This window comes from Rhinolophus hipposideros (assembly GCF_964194185.1).
Source record: "Rhinolophus hipposideros genome assembly, chromosome: 4".
NCBI lineage: Eukaryota > Metazoa > Chordata > Mammalia > Chiroptera > Rhinolophidae > Rhinolophus > Rhinolophus hipposideros.
Genome location: NC_138050.1, coordinates 59,755,838 through 59,779,347, shown reverse-complemented (window position 1 = coordinate 59,779,347; position 23,510 = coordinate 59,755,838). Strand labels below are relative to the sequence as shown.

General features: G+C 38.0%; 1 protein-coding gene across 2 annotated transcripts; it reads left to right on the top strand.

The window, feature by feature from the left end:
* Positions 1 to 21,442, top strand: LOC308496517 (protein-lysine methyltransferase METTL21E; the record flags this gene model as incomplete). 2 transcript variants are annotated; one of them, XM_081045996.1, is made up of 5 exons in its annotated part: positions 1 to 257; positions 1,509 to 1,588; positions 13,227 to 13,393; positions 14,120 to 14,237; positions 20,316 to 21,442. In XM_081045996.1, the coding sequence occupies 4 exons, from the start codon at positions 1,519 to 1,521 to the stop codon at positions 20,717 to 20,719; spliced, it is 759 nt and encodes a 252-aa protein (XP_080902122.1). In that variant the 3' UTR covers positions 20,720 to 21,442. The 2 variants fall into 2 exon arrangements, with proteins under 2 accessions (XP_080902122.1, XP_080902121.1); XM_081045995.1 differs by lacking the exon at positions 1 to 257 and having other exon boundaries at positions 1,492 to 1,588.
* Positions 21,443 to 23,510: the final 2,068 nt, after the last annotated feature.

Here is a 23,510-nt window from a genome sequence, read left to right as displayed (position 1 = left end):
ACTCCCGTGGAATATTCCTACTGTCCCTCAGCCCCCTTATTTATGGGCGTTCCCACCTTGTTGCTGTACCACCAGAAGCTCTGAAGCTGCAGCTGTCAGGATCCTAATCCCTTCTTCAGGACTCCCTGCCAGTGTGTACAGTAGCAAGCTGCGTGCTTTGGTGCTAGCCTTTCAGGCACTTTCAGAGGTCTCATCAGCAAATCAAAAGTTGTGGATGATAATTTTTAATCTTCCAGAAACTCAGCTAACTCGTTTAGGTATGTCCAGACTTAACATTTAATATATGTTGACCTTCAGGCAGACACGTATAATAAAGACTGCTTTCTTTAATGGAAGAGAAACTATATTGGGAAAAACGTATGGCCACTTTTGGTATTGTTTAGCCATGTGACCTCAGGGATATAATTTAACTTTTGGTTTTCCTTGTTTGTAAACTCTAGGGGAAATAATTTTCTTCTAACTTACTGTAAAGAAAAGTGTGGTGGCTGTGAAAAATGTTTTCGGATCCTTGAGAAAGGAGTGATGTATAAATTCATGGTAGTATCGTGATTATTATGTGACCCAACATTGAGACGTAAGACATCAAATTATTGCTTTCCAAAATTGGAATAACAACTCGTTTAAGCTTACTCAAATGATATGCTGTATTTGAGAGGCATAAAATGCTTTAATTTCTTCAGTTTTAAATATGTTTGCGGAGATGGTATGGATTCTTTAAAGTAGAAGATATTCAGAAAACCATTTAGCAGTTGTGCTGCTTGACATTGGGTATATGCTAATGAACCATTGATGGGAAAGATATGAACTTTGAATTTGTTGCTATGTCGAAAGCTCTATTTTAGATTAATACTATGTTTTTTTACTACACTGAATGGAAACCATTTTCTCTCAATGTTTTAATTACCTCTTAAGTTTTAGGATTATTATCTGACTAGTCAATATAAAGATGATGTCTTTTTTTGTGATAGCTGAGGTTGTCTCTGATGAAGACTGTTTTCTTTCTCCAGTGGCTTCTATAATTTCTGACTCTGAAGCCTTTGTTTGAATTTTGATTTATACTAACTAGATTGTGTTTCCATGGTAGTTCTTTTTTTTCCCTTCATACAAGATATGCAAATATATTTGTATTTATCTGTTTTTAAAGCATACAAACAAAAGTGGTCAGATACAAGACATGAAGAACAAACTTGATATAAGAAAGCGTGGCTGCTATTCCCCAATTCAACCCTCGAAGAGCAGTGACAACAATTATGCCATCCCCCAGAGTCAGGCTAGCGCCACTTCCCTGCTACCATGAGGCTGGGTTGTTTTGGCTCTCCAAACCTGTCAAGGAAATGCCAGAGTGTGCTTTACCATGCTAGTTCTTAAAGCATGATTTATTATTATATGATTGCAATATAATTTCCCGGCTATATTTGAAGTTAAACTTTATTAGGTAATTATAAAAGCACTCAACACATTTTGAATTAATTGCTACCATTTGATATTTTAATGTATTATTTGTCTAGTTTTCAAGAAATGATCAAGAAAACATCAGTATATAATCATCCATTAGGTCATCGCTTAATGGATCCAGAAGCTCAAAAAGGTAAATCATTTTATGTTTATTCATGTAATTTGAACAATTCTAAGATGACAAACAACTAAAAATATAAAGCCTTACCTTTGCAGTGTTCATTAATGTCTTAAATGGAGCTAGAACTTTATCAATTGCATATTATATCTTGGCTTTTGTTTGTTAACCTGTATATATCCTTAATAATCTTTAATGTATACTGCTATACTTATGGTCCTGATGATATATTAGAGATAATTTTGAAAGACAATAAATTAAATATATAGACTTGCCAAATAGTTAGGTTTTTTTATATGCAAAAGTGGAATAATTTTTTCCCCAAGTGCTATATGCTAAATACATGATCATGATTTTTGAGTTATTTCATTTTAGATGAGATTGTAAGAGAGATCAGTCAAACTACACATTTTTACTAATATTTGGATGAAAGATGATTTTAGACTATAAAAACATTTCTAGCCTCTGTTTATGGTTCCTCTGATGTATTAATTGGAGGCAAATGCATAATGCAATTTGACCTCTTGGTGTAAGGAGAATTTCAGTTTGAATTGTTCTATCACTGTAGTTATTTGAAATCGACACACCATTTTTACAGCATCTTAAATAGCCTGACTTTGCATGGAATATGTAGTATAATTGTTTTGAGATAAAAAGTGCAGACACACATTCTTGACACAGACTAGAAGAATTATTACCATGTTTTTGTAGTATAAATTCATCTTGGCTTCTTTCTTTCTCTCTATCCTCTATCTACCCACAGTGGATGTTTTCTAAGAACTGTAGTCCTATTTTTTCTTTTCTTTTTAAGGCATACCAGGTGGCCCCTACCTAGGTGAGCATATCTTTGTCTGTGAGAAGTGGGGGTATGCCCAGTGCTGGCAGCCTAGGTGACTTAAACACTAATGGTTTTACTGTCGTGATTTTCGCAAACCTAAACATTTAAAGTCCTAATCACTTAGAGAATCTAGGCATTTAAATGATTTGAATGAAGAAGTAATTTCTGGGTGGTTTATGAATAAAATTACATCATTATTCTTATCACTAGTAACAATGCTTGGTTTCAACTGTGTGCACGATAATGTGGCAAATTACAAAGGAAATGGAAGAAGTTCAAGGTAAGGTTGAGATAGAACTAATATTAAAATATTTTATAATATGAATAATCACACCCCATAATCATCTATATAGCCAATTAAAGCTTTAAAAACATGCTCACAGGCGCAGTGCTAAGGGGATTAAGTGTGTGTTGCTGGGGGAGAATCAGATGGCATTCTGTTGGAAAGACTACCACTCACCAGAGGAACACTCAGTTCTCAAGTACTGAATGTTGACTTGTCCTTCTAACTCTTTTATACTTAGTATCTTGTGTTTAGAAAGGATAGAGCAAACCCGTAGTCCAGCTCTATTTCAACACTGGCCTGAGGACCCAAGAATTATAGGATGTTACTTAGTTACACACAGATTAAAGTTAGGACTATGGTGGATGCTAAAAATTCCTCTGTCTGTGGTTTCTATGCTGCATTATAATCTAAACTGTCTAAAACCTCATCCACATGAGCTATTCCAAGGGTCTTCTGTTTACCTCTTGCCTAAAGACACTCTCCAGCTGTTAGCGCTTGTAATAATGTGTTATAAGCTAGCGGGGTGCTGCTCAGGGTCTGCACTTCTGGAACGGGTTCATCCTAACCCCAGGGTCAGTGATTCCTGTGCACCATTCTTCATAAACGTATCCTCCCAACTGCTTACTTGATGCCCTACCTACTGCTTGTGTCTATTTGGCTCCTTTAAAAAACAGATGCTAAAATGGGATTAAACATGCAAGAGATTGGGGGAAATATTGTGGAGGGTAAAGAAGGAACAGAGACAGGCAGGGAGACCTTCAGACCACCATGCAGATTCAACACCTGTGAGACGAGCGAGAGGGCAGGTTGGTTAGGAAGACCTCAGACTGCAACACAGTTCTGAGAAAGTCTCAGGCAGGCAGATGGGGATTCCGTGAGCAAAAGCTGCCCACTAGATGAGTGTCCTTCCTCTATGGATGGGAATGGGCTGGCTTTCGCAGGCAGCCCCAAGGGGAAGAATGGCCTCCAAGGAGCCAAAGAGACAGCAGCTGGACCTATTGGGCAGCTATGCTTCCCATAGCAGGTTCTCTTAATCTGAGCAGCACATCTCTGTGGCTGGCATGTCCTGTCACACAATTTTATGCATTAGAAAATAATTTTCCTTTGCTGATGTGCCCCTCCACCTATATTTTCTATCTCAGTTTATGGCAACACCATTTCCTTGGCCACTCAGAAACCTGCAATCATCCTAGTCTTTCCCCTTTCCTCACACCCTTCATCATTAAATCTGATTGATTTTACCCCATAATGTATTTTCCTACCTCTCTCGTCCTGTTTGCAGCATCAGTCTTGATTCAGTTCTTTATTATTTCTTCTCTTGATTATTGTAATTACCTTCTAATGGGCTGCCCCCACCCTGAGCTAGCCCCCTTTCTTTATCCTCTCTAGTTCTTTCCCCATAGCATGTATGATTTTTTAAAACATTTAAATCTTCCTGCATTAGCCTTCTGCTTAAAATTCTTCAGTGACTCATTATTTCTTATATGGTAAAATCAATACTTCTTAGCATGACATAGAGTGTTTTATCTCATGCTACTACCCCAACTTATCCTATGTTTTAGTTGTCAGGGTTTCCCAAATTGGAAAATTGGTCAAGAATCTTTTTGCCAGTGGGCTTCTGTGCATGTCGTCTCCTATGTATGGCATGTCTTGCCCTCTCTTATTTGACTTGCAAATTCATAATCTTTGCGGCTCTGGCCATTGTTTCCTTAGTTCTCTGAGGGAACTTTCTCTTTTTGAATTAACTAGTTAAGTCTCTACTTCTAATTCATAGTGCCCAGGCACTCAATACATGAGTGAAAGAATGAATTAGCTATAACTGAGTCCTGTTGGCTGGACGTAATGTTTGCTCATTAGTGGTGATCTTGTATTTCTGGTCGCCAGTTAGTTGACTCTTTTCAGGAGTAAGTATAATGTATTACTTAGTGATATCACATGAAAAATCTTTCATAAGAATCTTCATAAATCTTTACAGGGTTGGATTAATAGGCAATATGGCTTTTAGAAGAATATACGAGGAAGGAAGTGTATTTGCTTAGTTCTATTGCTCTTTAAGAAGCGTATCATACTGTAGTCTGAGGCCATATGTGTTAATGTGCCGGTTGGAGTACTATGGCATATATAATTACTAAATGAGACTCACTCATCAGAACACTTTACATCTTTTAAACGTAACCCGAATAAGTAGCAGTTAAATAAGATGAATAAGTTTTTGACATATTAAACAAAAATAACTCTTAAATATAACAGTCTGCCTCAGATGTCTTCCAATGTTTGGTTGAAATGTAAGATTGAATGTCAGTCGTTGCCCTTGGGGGAGCTCTACTATTATTTCAAAAGTTTCCAATTTCAGGGCTGGCCCTGTGGCTCAGGCAGTTGGAACTCCGTGCTCCTAACTCCGAAGGCTGCCGGTTCGATTCCCATATGGGCTAGTGGGCTCTCAACCACAAGGTTGCTGGTTCAACTCCTTAAGTCCTGCAAGGGATGGTGGGCTCTGCCCCCTGCAACTAAGATTGAGCATGGCACCTTGAGCTGAGCTGCCTCCCAGATGGCTCAGTTGGTTGGAGCGCCCTCTCAATCACAAGGTTGCCAGTTCGATTCCTCGAGTCCCTCAAGGGATGGTGGGCTGTGCCCCCTGCAACTAGCAACGGCAACTGAACCTGGAGCTGAGCTACGCCCTCCACAACTAAGACTGAAGGGACAACAACTTGAAGCTGAACGGCACCCTCCACAACTAAGATTGAAAGGACAACAACTTGACTTGGAAAAAAGTCCTAGAAGTACACACTGTTCCCCAATAAATTCCTGTTCCCCTTCCCCAATAAAATCTTTAAAAAAAAAAAGCTTCCAATTTCTTACTTGGTTCTTAGACCCTATGCTGCTGCTTTAGTTCAGACTCTTGCATCTTTTTTTCTAGATTGTTGTAACTATCTTCTAATTAGCTTCTAACTTAGCCTTCAGCTGCTATAGCCAGAGGTAAGTTTCTAAAGATCAAATATGATCATATTAGTTCCTGTCCCAACAATCTTTATTGTCTCCTCCTCACATTAGAGAACAAAGGTCAACATTGTCCTCAGATTTTATCTCGACCTGCTTCTTCAGGCTTATTTTCTAGAACACCCTAACAAGCACCTTGCACACCAGCTCCCAGATCTTCTAATGGCTCTCTGAACCTGCCTCCATGCCGTGGTGGATGTTTCATATTCCTTGACCTTGCTTCCGCCCTTCTCTGTCTAGCAGCCTTCCTTCTCCTCTAACTCAGCTCCAATGTCTCCTTGAGAAGGCTTCTCCTAATCTGACCAACTGGTGATGCTTCCCATAGCACTTTAGAAATATTTCTTTTTTTGCACTTATCGTACTTCACTGGCATTCGTTTAGTTGTCTGTTTCCACTGTGACCCCAGCAGCAAACTTGGAGTACAACTAATTCTGTTTGTTTTCCCCCAGTTGTATCCTGAGCAGTCTCGGTAAAAGACGGATTTTCTTTTTTTCTGTAAATGTAATAGTATCATTTGATCCTTTAATTAAAGTTTAAAGCTCTGTATATTCTTGAAATTAAGCAGACCTCTAGACAAAAAATATTTGTCAAATTTCAGGAATTAGTTTCAATTCAAGAACCCAAGACCTTGACATTGCTGAGACAGTCAGAATTCTATCTTTCAGGTTAGCCTATGACCATTTACTAATCTGAAAATACCTTTAACATCTTTTTTCTTTTTAATCTCTAGATATTTATTAAGAAGCAATGACATTAATCTTTGAATAGAAGATTCAACTGAATGACGGTCTTTTTCATTTAGTTGAGGGGTTTTTACTTTAAATTTTGCTGACAGGTTTTCGTGACAGCCCTCTAATGGAAGCTTAAATTCACCTGTCATAGCTACTAAAGAATTTTTTTTTTGGGTGTATTTCTGTGATCTGACCCTTCCATTTATTATTGTTGTCATTGACCTTAAATGTATAAAAGAAAAGAATACAGACAGAGCCTCTATTTTTGAAGGCTTGCTGCAATCCAGCCTTGAAAGTCAAGTCTCTGTTGAATTTTTTCTTAAGAAAATCATCATCATAATGTAGCAGAATTTTGCTAATTTTTACTTCATAATTAATTCTCAGGAGAACAAGAGTACCTGGTAGATTTTATTCACTATCAGCAAAGATTCAGTAGCAGGGAAAGGGTGTTAAGACTTTTTTTTTTATATCAAAAAACATAAAAATAGGTAAGCTCAGGATAGCAACATAATTGTAATACTGTCTTGATTATGTTTTATTTACAATCTATTTTAATGTTTTAATGTTTTAATATTTATGTTTCAATATTAAATTCATTAATAAAATAATCCTTTAATATTAGAGATGATATCATTTATCTAAAGGTACAGATATCAGGAATTTTCTGCTTTTCATATAAGGAAGGCAAGATTCATCATTTTGTGTAACATACCTGGTTTTAGTTGTCAGTCCTGGAGCCTGAGTGCTAGGTAACAAGGAGAGAATATATGTGGAAAAACTATTCTTCAGAAATTTAAATTAGATATCATTGTATGATAATGCTATTAACTTTTGGAGGAAATTCCTCTTCAAACCATCACTAAAAACTGAAGAATATCTACTCATGTATTAATCTTCCCAATATTTAATCCCATGTTCAACAAATAACCAAGCATGCATTTTGAGAGACAGTCTTTGTATATTATGTTTGGAGCATAGATTTCTCCCTTTCATTACAAGACAATTCTAGAGGTGCCTGTACAATAGTGCAGCTCTTTCTATTAGATTCCAGTTCAGAGGTTTTTGTCATCAACCTTGAAATGGGTAGTGATGTTGCCCAAACTGAATATTAAAAATGTCTTGTGATTTAAATAAATAAATACTATTAAAATTGTTACCTCAAAATTTTTACATAGAAGTTAATGCTGAAAAACATCAGTCAGAGTTTTAAGGTGGAAGTAATTGTATGTGTGTGTATATTTGCTTTTAAAATCTCACATATCTAGATAAATTATTTTAAGCAGCTAAGTTCAATCTATTTTTTATGAATGTTACTTCTTATGGATTGACTGTGGTATTCATATAGTATTGAAGTGCAAAAAAGAATATTAATAGAGAACGTTGTCAATTAAATTTTATTCGACCTGATAATGTCTTTTATGTAATATGTGGTCATCCTAAGGTGTATAACTAATTTCAAATTACTATATATGATGGATAGAATTGTGCTCTTTTAGAATGGATATGCAATTTATAGTGGTTTTTGTTTCATAAAATCTCTTTGAAGATTCTTTATTTTGGGGTGCAATTTTTGATTATAACAATATATTCACATATATATTTTAAATCTCATTTCCATATAAAAGTAAAGATGTGGTCATTCTTAAAAAGAAATGACTAGTTCTGTTTATTCAGAAATGCCGTCAAAAACCAGGAATCATTTGTCATTACACTGTAGTTTTTAGAAGAACAGCCCTAATCTGGTCACCTAACCTCTAAAATAAAGTGCAAAGTCAGAGATGTCAGTTTTTGTAGCAGTAAATATTCACTGGCAAAGTTTATACATCAAAGATTGGAACTTTAGGAGATGCTCCTGGGATTTAGTGTACTCTAACATCTATTAATCCCTGATTCCTTCGGTGACTTGTCAAAGAAGTGCTGCATTTACAAGGAGTTTGCAAGGAGGCCCAAGAGGGTGTATTCAGCTAAAGGTCAAGGAAGCAATTAATGTTCTCTGCTTTTCCCTAAAGAATTTCCACAGCAAAAATTGCTTCCCCAACCCTCACCAATCTTAGCAAGGCAAGTGAATATAGTGAAGTGAAAGTTAAAGTTCAAAGAAAACATATTACTAATATTATTTGGTTCTTAGAGCTCTACCTGAATGTGAATGCATGCCATTGTTTAAGGAGAAATAGAGTGAAATATACTAGAAGAGGGAGCTCTTGCTGAAGAATATTAGATTTTCATCTTGTTTTCTCTGTATCTCTGCCAAGAGTCAGTGTTTGTAGTGGTGGTGGTAGAGTGGGCCCTTCCTGTGGCACGCAGTGAAGTTGGAGTTCTATTGGGGAATACTTGGTTTTGTCCAGATCCTAAGCAAGATAATTAGGGTATCACAGAATTTAGGACAGTAAGTCATCTATGAATTCCACAAGCTGACATGGGTTTTTGCTTTCTGTGTTTCATTTCCTTTCAACTCCATTTTATCAGTTGTCATAGAGCATTATAATCATCCATTTGCATGTTTCTCTCTACACATCTGTAAGCTTCACCAGCTTGAGTTTTATTTATTCGCAGTCACTAAAGAGTGTGTAGACTTTAGTAAGTACTCAGTGAATATTTGTTGAATGAATAAAGAATTTCTTAGTCTGTAATCTGGAACAGATCTCTGCCTGCTGATGAATCTTAGTCCCATTCATTCACTTCCCTTCTAAAGTCTGATATCTTTCCCCTCTACTGGCTTCCTTTTGTCTGCTTTTATTTACTTTCTGTCCTACATTTCCTTAGCACATTGTATCTCTATGATAGCATTTTTCCACATGATGGCATGTAGTTATTTCATTGAATCATAGAAATTCAGTTGTCCTAGTCTAGTTAGACCAATGAGTAATCTGATATATCCCTAAAACTTGAAAGAGTGGTCTTCTGGTTTCTTATTGATAGCTTCTGGGGACTAATTACTGCTATCTGAGGTGAGCCATTCCATTTTTGAAAATATGTGATTTTTAGAAAAATATTAAAGATCAACTTTAATTTTCTCCCATGGGTTCAGCTTCTGCTCTCTGTGATCTCTCTCTCTCTCTCTCTCTCTCTCTCTCTCTTTCTCTCTCTCTCTCTCTCTTCTATTTGCTACTCCTTCAAATTTGTGAAAACTCTTTTCTCAAATTTTATTATTTTTTAATAAATTAAATTTATTGAAATGACAAGTGAAAACTCTTGTGTTCCCTTAAGTTGTTTCTTCTTTATGATGAAAATGCTGATCTCCCCAAACTGTCCTCATATGGCCCTGTGTCAAGATTTCTCACCTCCCAGTTGCTCCAGTTTCTCAGCCCTTCAAAATGGGGCTTCCCAAACTGAATGTGGGGCTACAAGTGTGACCTAACCATTTTCAAATATAACAGAGCCTTTACCACCCTCATTTTAAATATTGTAATATGGCCTGGGTATATTAGCTTTTTGATAGTTGTATTATACTTTTGACTCATATTGAACTTGTGGCCAATTAAACTTGTGGCCAATTAAATTGATATATCTTTTTCCCCTCCACAAATGGTACAGACTAAATGTGGACTTGATATTTGTCTTTATCAAATTTCATATTGTTAAGTCCAATCCACTGGTATAGGCCATCAAGATATTTAGTATTACATTTACTTATTTAGTATAATTTCCCATCACATTCATCTTTTAATATTTGATCACACTCTTAATATCACCAATCAAGCCAGTAACAAAAATGTCAATCAGAGCAAAGCTGTAAATACACCATGTTTTAGAAAGGTCTCTCCACATGGGCAACAAACCCAAATACTTTGGAGCTGTTGTGGAAAAACTAACTTGCATCCAGTCTAGAGTTTCTTCACGGGGATGTCGTGTATTACTGAAGTTCAGACAGTTGTGTCTTTACATTTCTAGTTTTCCCAAGGGCGGGGACTGTGTCTCTCTGGCTAACTGCTGTCTTCCTATCGCCTACTGTGTTTTCCCCCAAAATAAGACTTAATTGGACAATCAACTGTAATGCATCTTTTGGAGCAAAAATTAATATATCACCCAGTATCATGTTAATATATTATAGTATATTATGTTATTATTATATAAGACCCAGTCTTATATTAAAATTTTTGCTCCAAAAAATGCGTTAGAGCTGATTGTTCGGCTACATCTTATTTTCAGGCAGCACAGAGCCTGACACATAGTAGGGCTTCAGTACAGTTTTGTTGAAAGAGTAAATGGAATAACCAAGGAACGCATGTTCTTCTGGCTTAAGTTTTTAAAATGAATCTTTTCTGTGTCATCTCTTCTCCTTTTAAAGAATCACAAACTATTTTTACTTTTCTTGGTTATGTAACACTATTTCTTTCTTACACTCAAAGTTCAGTTTTTATTTTCTGTCTTCTCTTCTGAAGAGAACTAAGCTTGGATTCATTAGCATCGAGGTGGGGGAAGTGGCAAAGAACAAAGACAAGCCTTGAAAGATGACTGGATTTTAAGGACTATTGTAAGAAATAAATAGCTTCTCTATTAATGCAAATCATGTATTAGATAGGTGAAACCTAAGACACACTTATGAAGTCGTCCCTGAGTAACCTCCACCTCATTGATTTCCACCTTCTTTATTTAACTATAGAATTACCCCCAACATTATTGAGGTATAGTCAACAAATAGAAATTGTATAGCGGGGGTGCCAAAAAAATGTATACACATTTTTAAGAGATATTATCTATACTCAAGCAGTGGTTTGTTGTAATCAGAAGTGTCTGGATGCTGATGGTAACCACTTTGAGCACCTCTTGTAATTGTAGAAGTCAAACATGACTTGTATTCATCTTTTGTTATTGGTGTATATTGAGTATTACAATTAATACAGTTTTTTCCATTCTTAAAATGTGTGTGTGTGTGTGTGTGTGTGTGTGTGTGTATATATATATATATATATATTTATATATTTATATATTTATTTATTATTTTATTTTTTTAAAAGATTTTATTGGGGAAGGGGAACAGGACTTTATTGGGGAACAGTGTGTACTTACAGGACTTTTCCAAGTCAAGTTGTTGTTTCAATTTTAGTTGTGGAGGGTGCAGCTCAGCTCCAGGTCCAGTTGCTGTTGTTAGTTGCAGGGGGAGCAGCCCACCATCCTTTGCGGGAGTCGAAGAGTTGAACTGGCAACCTTGTGGTTGAGAGCCCGCGTTCCAACCTACTGAGCTATCTGGTCACCCGGGAGCTGAGCGGCAGCTGATTGACTTCATTCTAGTTGCAAACGGCACAGATTGCTGGCCCACATGGGCATTGAACTGGTAATCCTGTTGCCCAGAGGTCGTGCTCTAACCAACTGAGCACCCTGTACACATTTTTTTGACACCCTCTGTATATTTAAGATATACAACTTGTTTCACACATTATAAAATGAACACCATAATCAAGCTAATTAACATATCCACCACCTCACGTAGTTACTTACCTTTCTTTTGTTTTTTGGGTGAGATATTTAAGATATATTTTCTTAGTAAATTTAAAGTGTGAAATACATTATTATTGACTATAGTCACCATGCTGTGCATTAGATCTCCAGAACTTACTCATCTTGCATAACTGAAACTTTGTACCCTTTGACCAACATCTCCCCATTTCCCCCACCTCCCAGCCCCTGGCCACCACCATTCTACTCTCTGCTTCTACGAGTAACTATGGAATTTTCAGTTGTTTAATACAGTATCACACACTCCAATATTGTTGATTATATGGTGATCTTGTTTTATCATTTAGTTTCATAACCAAAATATAATAGCTATAATAATTTATTGAGCCCTATGTAATTGTAGACAGACAAGGTGCTGAGCACTTTATATACATTGCCTTATTTCAATCTCCCAACATTATTTGATGTAGGTTTTTGTATCTTTCCCACTTTACAAATAAGGAAATGGAGGCTTAGAGAGAGATGTATATCTTGCTCCATAAATAATTAGAAAATTCTTTGGGACTATTAGTTTCTTTTTAAGATCATAGCTTAGCTCTTTAAGAGTTTAGAGAGTAGGCTTTGGAACAACCAAAAAAGAAGCTCAAATGTTGTCTCCTTCATTTACAAGTTATATGTAGCTAATAAAGCTTCAAGTTGATAAAGCTCTCTTAGTTTTGTTATCCATGCAAGTGCAAATAATAATGCATATCTCACACGGTTTGTTGCAAAAATGACATGAAATATCACATATATTGTATTTAACATGGTCTGGCATGTGAAGAAAGTGTTCAGTAATTGGTAATTAATGTTGCTTATTAGCCTTATATAATGTGGATATTATGATGCCATAAGTTGCCCCAGAATAATAACATAAAAATAAGTAATGATAAAATAAGAGTATATTGTTGGATGATAAACATTTTTTGTCTGAATAAGGCAGGTCACAAAGTGTATACATTACTGAAATAACAGGAATTGCCCTCTTTAGCCAATGTGAACACTTGGCTTTTTTTATTCCATCACTAATCTTTCTATTGTTCTAGATAAATATATTTGAGTCCCTTAAATATGTATTGTTTTTAAAACCTATGTTATTATTTGTTTTACATAGTGTTGCAGAAATGGACAGTGGTGATTTCAACTCTAGTGAAAATCAGAGAAGATGTTGCTATCCTTATGTATGAGATGTTAGCTTATGTTATGAGTCATTTTCAAATAGTTTACCATACTAGTACATTGCACCTAAAGTCAATGAATATTCAAAAGTAACAGAATAAATAGAAATGTTGCATTTCCATCAAGTTCTTCTCCTTTTTGGTGGTTTTACTAACACACCAATTGCCTTTTTTCTTTTACTTTCAGAGAACAGAGAAAACGATGATGACAAAAAAGTTGTTGCAGAGATCACAGCAAGATGTTTTATTCCCACTCTAATAACAACAACCTCCTGGGAGGGATTTCATTTTGTTGGTCATGATATTCTAATTACTGAAGCCATGGACTGTTATGGTGCTGTTGTTTGGCCATCGGTATAATTTCATACAAAAATTGCTACATTTCAATTATTTTCAGTCAGTTTTGTTCATTATTCTGTACTTTTTGGAAGAAGGAAATAGGTTCCAAAGTTCTGCTTTGTGACCTTAAACAACACTAAAATTTAGAAATCATGAAATTGGGAAAATGCTTCCATCAATTAATTCTACTTTTGATTTATAGGGTTAATAATAATTGTTATTTACACCTTGAGTTTTTTGTGACCATAAAAGTTTAGAATAGTAAACATATTTCCCATTTACCTGGCTCCATTTCAGTCAAACAGTTATAATGAAATCTATACCAGTGTCAACATGTAGGCTATTCTAAAAGGACCCCCTCCTTCACCAGTAGTTCCGTGAAGGGTGCAGACCCCTAGCACTGCTCTGTTCTAACCCCACACGCTTCTTTGAAATGACTATTATTATTAGAAATTTCTTTCTTTAAAGATAATCAAACCTAAGCAACTGAACTCCATAGTTTTAGTTATCTCTTTTCTTCCCAATAATCCCCAACGACTTTTTCTAGCCTGTGTTGAACCACTGAAGGACATACTTCTGTTGATAACTGTCTGTATTGATATATATGTACACATACAAATAACACACAGGCACACACATACATATCATAGCATTAATGAGATATTTGTCTAATAGAGTTTAATTGTACTTTCTGTTATTACTTGCCGAGCACTAATTTTTTTTTCCTTTTTAATTTCATAGGCCCTTGTTCTATGCTATTTTCTAGAAACAAATGTAAAGCAGTATAATATGGTTGACAAAAATGTGATTGAAATTGGAGCTGGAACAGGGTTAGTCTCCATTGTGGCAAGTTTACTTGGTAAGTAGATATTTTTGATTGAATGGGGTTTGGAGAATTTAATGATCAAGCATCATTAGTTGCTTTTATTATCCAGTATATTATGACCTCGACCTATTTTTAACTCCTTAATTGTTTGAATGGGCTTTTCATCAAGAAACTCTACCAATTTTAAAATTACCTTACTTATTCCTTTTAGAATTTTCTGTGAAGTTATATTAATTTTCCTCGTAGAGTGCTAAGTGATACATGTATTCTTATTGGGAGGTGGCTTAAGCTCTTGGCTGCTAGAGGAGATACTAAGTATAGATAGAATCTACTGCTGCTGACTCTGATGTTCTTTATTTAAATTTTATCCCTATTTCAATGTTTCCATGTAGCCATATATTCCTTTTGGGTTTTGAAGTCCTATGCTTTCATGAAAAAGCACCTGTTAGATTAGAGAGGTATGTTAGAAATCACATAAAAATCATGTCTGCTCTTCACTTTATGTTTGCCCTTGGATTTATTTTCTCAGTTTATTTTCATTCTTCTTTTGCAATCTCTTGTTCTCTTACCTGAATCTTCTTTTTCAACTAAACATGTGATGGTCTCTATGTATGCCTGAACCAGCTGCACTTCATTCTTTTTTTGTGTAGTTAATCTATTTCATTGCTTTAATTTAGTTACATTTTTTGATGTGCACCACCCCAAATCTGTCTTGATTTCCTTGATCTTCAGAAGTGCACACCTGCCACTCTAAAATCTTGAGAGGAGGGAGGGTTGAGCAGCTGGGCAGGCATGGTTTCTCATGGTGGTGGTCCCCATACCTGTGAATTGCTTCCAGGGCAAGGGGGGGGGGCAGATGTTGGGCCTGGGGCATGTCATGTGGTTTCTCATGGTCCCACTGCCGTTGTATTCAGGCCTCCGACAGCTGCCAACTTGACATTTTCACTTGGATGGGGTCACAGGCATCCTGAACTGAACATGCCTTCAGACTATACTCTTGTTTTCCAACTCCCCAAAGCTGCTCCTATCCCCACTATCCATGGGCTCCTCCTCCAGCCTTTTCCAGCTCTGTAAATGGCACCCACATTCATCCACTCCATTACTCAGGTCCCAGAAATCAAAGTCATCTTCAACTCCCCTCTTCCCCTTCTACCCCATGTCTGTTCCCTCAAATTGTATGGGCTCAGCCTTTAAAACATAGCAATCTGAAACTTCTGGTCAAGATGGCAGAGTGGGTGAAGTCTGTGCTCGTCTCCTCCCACAACCGCATCAAAATTACACTAAATTATAGAATAACCACCCTTGAGGAGAACCTGAAGACTAGCTAAACAGGACTTCTGTGACTAAGGATATAAAGAAGAAGCCACATTGAGACTAGTAGGAGAGAAGGAGACATGAAATGGCTGTGGCAGCTAAGAATCAGGAGGGATATCTTGGCTGCAGAGGTCCCCCTGAGGAGTGAGGAGTCCCAGCCTTACACCAGGCTCCCCAGCCCAGGGCACCAATACTGGGAAGAGGAATCCCCACAAAAGCTGGCTGTAAAAATCAGGATGGACTCAGTATGGGTGAGACAGAGGGCTGCTGTAGACCCAGGTGTCCTCTTAAAGGGCCTATGCACAGACTTACTCTCACAAACACCCTAAGCTCCAGAGAAGGGATACAAACTCTAAAAGCACCAGTGGCATATGGGGAGGAACTGAATTGTCTGGCTCAGGGTGAGAGCTGGAGGGGCAGATCTCTGCAGGACTAAAATGCTGGCAGGCACTATTACTCCTTTGTTGAGCTGTCCCCCCACACAGCGGGCAGGTGTAGGTGGGGACCAAATCTGAGCCTCCATCAACCTGGCTAACACTACTTTTGCCCTACTCTGGTGATTCTCTGTGACTGGCCTTACCTAATTCATGTGCTTGGTCCAAATCACTTTCAGACGCTTGGGCCTGCACTGCAGACTTTCCTAAAACCTCTTAAAGGTCCACAAACCCCAAACAAGCAGTGGCTGGTCTTAGCATGCCCTGTACCTCTTGCTAAGTGGCCCCAAGCTCAGCATTAGTGTCAGCCAAACTCGGTTCATAGTATAACCACTCCCACGTGCCTCCAAGCCCAGCATAGGCAGCTACAAATTGCAGATCACTTTGTAGCTCCTAGCAAGCGGACCCAAGCTGGACACACACCTGCATCAGATCCCCTCTCAAGAGGCCCCAGAATCAACAAACAATCTGGTGGTTGGCTTCAGACCAGACCAGAGCACCAGCAAATTAGAATCACAAATAACACACCCAAGGGGTGGACTTGGTAGGCACCAGAGCCCCCACTAAAGCAAATCCTGCTCTGTGGGGTCAGGCCCTGCACAATAGCTTGTCCACTGAAGTAATAGCCAGTCCTCACAGCCAGTCAGCCTAAGGGTCAATCTCACCCCCTGATATGCCAACAGCAATCAAGGCTCAACTACAACAGGAGAACATACATAGACACACATGTGAATGAGGAGACTGTGCCACTGGGCTTCATAGGACACCTGCTACACGAGGCTACTCTGCCAAGAGTGGGAGATGTAGCAGATCTGCCTAATATATAAAAATAAACACAAGAAGGCAGCCAAAATGAGGAGACAAAGAAATATGTCCCAAATGAAAGGATAAAACTCCAGAAAAATAACTAAACAAAATGGAGGCAAACAATCTACCAGATGCAGAGTTCAAAACATTGGTTATAAGGATGCTCAACGAACTTAGGGGAAGAATAGATGATCTCAGTGAGAAGTTCAACAAGGAGATAGGAAACATAAAACAGGAGATAGAAAACATAAAAAGGAACCAGTCAGAAATGAAGAATACAGTAACTGAAATGAAGAATACATTAGATGAAATCAACAGCATATTAGATGAAGCAGAGGATCAAATCAGTTATTTGGAAGACAAAGTAGTGGAAAACACCCAAACACAACAGTAAAAAAAAAAAAAAAAAAAATCTAAAAAAAGAAAAGTTTAAGGGACCTCTGGGACAACATCAAGCGTACCAACATTGGCATTAGGGGTATCAGAAGGATAAGAGAGAGCAAGAGATTGAAAACGTATTTGAAGAAATAATGACTGAAAACTTCCCTAACCTGGTGAGGGAAATAGACGTACAAGTCCAGGAAGCACAAAGAGTCCCGAACGAGATGAACCTAAAGAGGTCCACAGCAAGACACATCTAATTAAAATGTGAAAGGCTAATGACAGAGAGAGAACCTTAAAAGCATCAAGAGAAAAGCAGTTAGTTACCTACAAGGGAGGTAACTGACTTCTATAAGACTGTCAGGTGATTTCTCACCAGAAACTTTGCAGGCGAAAAGGGATTGGCAGGAAATATTCAAAGTGAGGAAAAGCAAGGACCTACAACCAAGATTAATCTACGCAGCAAGGCTATCATTTAAAATTGAAGGACAGATAAAGAGCTTCCCAGACAAGAAAAACCACCAAACCAGTATTACACAGAATTTTCAAGAGATTTCTTTAAGAAGAAAAAGATGAAGACAAAGAAGGAGAAGGAGGAGAAGGATAAAGTAAAAAATATGGATAAGAAAATGTTGCAAAGAAAAAAAAGTTCTCACCAACAAGAGCAAACACATAGTAAAAGCAGTGGATCAGCAAACACTAAAGCTAGTACAAAGGTTAAAAAGCAAAAGTAGGAAGATCATGTGTAATTACAACAATAAATTAAGGATACATAAAACATACACATGCAAAAGAAGGAGAAAATGAATGATAAAACAAACATGGAAGGAGGGAGTAAAAATGGTAGTGATTTTAGAATGTGTTTGAAATTAAGCAACCATCAACTTCAAATAGATTGCTATAAGCATAGCTTCATGTATATGAAATACATGGTAACCACAAACCAAAAATCTACAAGAGAGTTACAAGAAATAAAGAGAAAGGAATCTAAATATAACACTATAGAAAGTCATCAACATATAAGAGAAGAGAGCAAAAAAATAAAGGAACAGAGAACTACAAAAACAATCAGAAGACAATTAATAAAATGGAAATAACTACATACCTATCAATAATTACTTTAAATATAAATGGATTATTACAATGGAATATTACTAGGCCATAAAAACGAATAAAATCTTAGTCTTTGTGACAACATGGATAGACCTAGAGGGATAATGCTAAGTGAAATAAATCAGACTGAAAAAGACAAATACCATATGATCTCACTTATATGTGGAATCTAAAAAACAAAATAAATGAACAAACAAAACAGAAACAGAGATAACAGAGAACAAACTGATGGTTGCCAGATGTGAGGGGAATTCGGCAGCTGAGTGAAAAAGGTGAAGGGGTTAAGAAGTATAAGTTGGCAGTTACAAAATAGTCATGGGATGTAAAGTACAGCTTAGGAAATATAATCAATAAGTAATAACTATATATGGTGTCAGGTGGGTGCAAGACTTGTCAGGGGGTTCACTTCGTAAGTTATATAAATGTCTAACCACTATACTGTACCCCTGAAACTAATATAATGTCAACTGTAATTGAAATTTTTTTTAAAGAAAATAACCCCCCCGCCAAAAAAAAAATCATCTTCAGAGGAATTCAAGATTTAGCGATTTACTACTTTCTAAACACTGGGAAAATACAGGACCTTTGACGGTCCTCTCCAATTTTCTTTCTTTCTTTTTTTTAAATTTCTCTGTCCTAATATTGTTTTCCAAACTCACCATTCCAGTTAGCATGAATAGAGTCAGAGTCTCTATTGGATTTATACCTGAAGGCTTCCTGATCTAGGAACAGAATTTGTGTTTGGGAAGTCATTTGTTTCATTAAAAATAATTGATCCTTTTTGTCTGCTTGGACAACTTGACACAAATACCAAAAGATTGAAGCTTTCTTTAGTCAGTATTCTAAAAGTGGTGGTGTTTACCTCTCTAGATATAAAAATATTAATAGTCAGCTAGTTCATATTCATTCTAAATAGGGGTATATTCCTTATCTTGGGGTTTTACTATTTGTTGAAAATGATAGACCCACCGACATTAGAATGTGAAGATTGATATTTCTGAGATTCTACCAATGATATGTATATCTCCCTCCCATTTTAACATTTTCCACAAAATACAATCAATGGCCAGACAAACTTGCCATGACGGTTAAGCAATGGGCTCTAGGCCAGCCTAGACCTCTCTTCCTGTTCCACTTTTCCATTCCTTACCCCAGTCTGTTCTTGTCAGATGATGTAGAATTGAGCAATCCTGGATTTGTTTACACAGTATTTTCAGGCTTTGCTGCTGCTCTAAGTTCACTTTAAGAGCCACATTTTAATTGTTATTGGTATCTACCGTTTGGCTTCTTCCAGTTTCTTCCTGAAAATGACCATAACTATTCACTTTTAACTCGAAAATCCTTTACATCTTCTTCATTTGAGCATTCTGTACTGCATCTATGATCTTTGGCTCTCTGAGCATGATATGCATGTTGTGGCTAGGTTTTAAACCTCTTTTCATGGGAAGACTCACACTTATAGTGGGGTCAAACTGAAAACTTGGACATTACTGTGGATGTTACGATACTTTCAATGTCGTGCCTTTGAAGTTTTCATTCCTTTCTCTACTTTTCACGCTCGAGTACTTCTTGTTCAATGATATGTAGGATGCCCAATGATGGTATATACACTTGTTCAGTCTCATAGCACTAGGGATCAGACTTCTTGTAGGGGAGAACCTATTCATCTTTCGGCAATGGCTTCTGATTGTTCCAGTGAGGGTACCAAATATTTTGAATTTCCCTTTCTCTTGATTATTTTTCTCCTAGCATGTAGCGGGCAAATAGAAACTAACAACAGCAGCAACAACAAGACAAAAATAAAGGACAATAACAGGAGAACAGCAAAATACAGTGGAGTGCATAAATGCCATGGGAATCTAATTTTTTGTTGTTGTTGTTTTTTAAGGGGAGGCATAAGGCTGGCCTAGCATCCACTTTAAAAGGGATTTCCGTCCTGTGTGCATTCACCAGTTCTTTGCCTTAAGACTAGCAGTTGTGCAGAACTGCAAAATGCAGTTGTCTTGAAACCTGATTGTTTACCCCATGAGGGTTACTTTTCGTACTATTCTTTGCTTCACAGGTGCACATGTGACTGCCACAGATTTACCCGAATTACTTGGAAACCTGCAGTATAATATTTCCCGAAACACCAAAATGAAATGTAAGCATTTGCCTCAGGTGAAAGAACTCTCCTGGGGCATAGCTTTAGACAAGAACTTCCCACGGTCTTCCAACAATTTTGACTATATCCTGGCAGCTGATGTTGTCTATGCTCATCCTTTCCTGGAAGAACTCCTCCTTACGTTTGACCATCTGTGCAAAGAAACCACCATCATCCTCTGGGTCATGAAATTCAGGTTAGAGAGAGAAAACAAATTTGTAGATAGATTTAAGGAGTTGTTTGACCTGGAGGAGATTTCTAGTTTCCCTAGCCTGAATATTAAGTTGTATAAAGCTATGAAGAAAAATCGGAGGAGTGCATGATATCCTCAAAGGAGGACTTGGAAAGCAAAGGTTATTTGTAGTAGAGCATGACTTCAAAGGCCCTGGATAATCTGATGTAGCACTGACTATCCCAAGGGAGAAACACACACTTGCGCGCGCGCGCGCACACACACACACACACACAGGCACGCACCGCACTCTGCCAGGAATTTTCCTAGATATAGCATGTGGGTCTGGAGGATGGCAAAGCCATACTGTGTCATTATTGGTTACGACAAGTTCTGCTTTCCTTATCCCTCCATAGCACCATTTAGTATTATTATGGTCGGTTTAATAAATGGTGCAATTGTCATTATTTTTAATGTATAACTAGAATGGTGGTATTCAATAATATCTCTAAAAGGAACATTCTTATTGTTTTTAACATAAGCTCATGTAATTTTCTCTTTAGAAATAAAGAAATAGACTGTAGTGAGATCTGCAAATAAATCTGAAAGGGCAGATACACAATATCACAGTAACTGTTAGATGATTGTGGTTTTTCGTTGGTGCCAGTTTATAGGCGGTCTATCATCTCTGCTTGGCAGGGTGGGCCTCCAGTGCAACCTCAGAAATCAATCAAGCTTGTGGATTTGAGGTTACGGGCAAGGACATTTTACTCTAGCAAATGAAAAATGAATGGAAGCAAACATAAAAACAGTTGAGCTTTTGGAGGAGTTATTGTTTTATTTTTAAGCCAAGTACAGTTATTTTGTGTCACAGAAACAGAAATAAATATAAAAACTTAGAGTTGAAAATACACATGAAAAGATTTAGGCTCTAATCTCAAATAACCAGACAAATGGCTGGTTTTAAAGTTTAAAGCTCTCCTGAGCTTTAAACTTTAAGTTTGAACATATTTAGATCTAAATATTTGAAATCCTACGTGATTTTTTTCACAAGGGCCTCAGAGATTAGAATAAGTCTGAAGTAATTAAAGTCAGTGCAAGGAGAGCAAAAAATCATGGTTTTGTACCATATAACAAGAGAACATTGGTGGGTAACTTCTCTTCAGTGTCCCTAGTAACGTTTGCTAGGCTATCCCTGTGCCCTCGGGGTGATACTTGCTCTCCCAAGCATAGCCCTTTCTGCTTTGCTGGAAATTCTCAGTCTACTCAGGCTTGAGCAGAGCTGACAAGGTTATTTCCTAGGACCCTGACCTGTGAGCCAGGATGCAGATGTGCTCGCGGTGGATTTTTTGGTATGTGTGGTTCATAAGGCCATCTCTCCGCGATTCCCAGTATTTACATGGTCCTTTATAGTTGTCACAGCCTGTTATATACATAGTCATTTAATCCTCGGAACACTTGTAAGAAGTATAAGTAATACCATCCCTACATCACAGATAAAAAAACAGGCTGAGAGGGATAAGTCACTTGCCCTGGCCACGCAGCTGTAGCAGGGCAGTGATGGGTCACTCAGGCCCAGTCTTGTTTGAGTCCAGGGCCTGTGTTCTTTACCACTGCACTGCCTGTATGTATTTAAAACAGTAATTTTCACTTTTTTATATGAGTGAAGTCGTTTCTTCAAAATGAAATCAACACCCAGAAAGGTAAACAAATGCATTAGGAAATGATGGGAGCTGCTCCTCCTTAAATATTTTTCTCTTGTTTCCTGCCTTAACTGGGTGGTCGGGGTAGGCTTGTTTAGAAGGTGACATTTAAGCAAGGCTGAAGGAGGGAAGTAGCAGTGCAGGTACCTGGAGAAGTGTGTTCCGCGCAGAAGGAACAGCTGTGCAAGGCCCTTAGGCAGTGCCAGTCTTCTAGAAGAAACATCACAGCCAGTGGTGCTTCTAGCAGGGCAAGCTGGGGAGACTGGTGAGACATGGCCGCAGACAGGCTGTAGCGGGGCTGGATGGTGTCAGACCTTTGTTGTAGTCTGGGTTTTCTGGAAGCGGACTCTGAAATAGAATTTGGTGTGCAGGTCATTTATTAGGGAGTGCTGTCGGGATCAAGACCTAAGCAAAGTAGGACAAAAATAGAGGTCGGATTGCAATGCAGAGCCAACCACAGCCTCAGCCGACCCCCACATGGAGTGCTGGGCCCAGAGTGGCCTTTCAGAGTTGTCTGAGATTGGGCTGAGAAGCCTGCGCCTGGATAACCCCATGTCATCCAGTCACTGGCTGCTCTGGAAGGCTCTGTGACCTTGGGTGAGGTGACTCTCTTCAGCTGAGGCAGTCCCTGCAGACACTGACAGCTGAGGGCCATCTGCCAGGAGCACTTCCAGCAGCGCAGTGATAAGTCATTCTGAAGGGGACCTGGGCCGCACATCACAGTGTCCGCCACGACCTTTCAGGCCAGTGAAAGAGTTTTGACTTTTTCTCTGGTGAAGTGGAGAATCTCTGGGTGGTTTAGAGTAGAGGAGTGAAACATCACATAAGGACCACTCTGGCTGATTTTTGGGCATGCTTACGAAAGGGAAAAGGGACCCTTTACGGGGCTGTGGGAGCCATCTAGGCAAGAGAGGATGCAGCCTGCCCAGGGAATGTGCCCTGGAGGTGGTGAGAAGTGGTCAGTTCTAGATGTGTTTGGAAGCTAGAGCCCACCATATTGAATATGAGTTTGAGGAAAGAGAGGAGTCAAAACTGATTCTAAAGTGTTTGTTTGATCCGAGCTACTGGACATAAAGTTAGAGGCATCAGCTTGGAGATGGTTTGTAAAGCTGAGTCAGGGAGCAGAAGTGAATACACAGAGAAGAAAGCAAGGAGGGCGGCCAACATTAGGAAATGAGACATTAAGAAATTAGGTGTATCTGAGATTTTTTTCGAGGTTCTGCTTCTCTCCCCACCCCA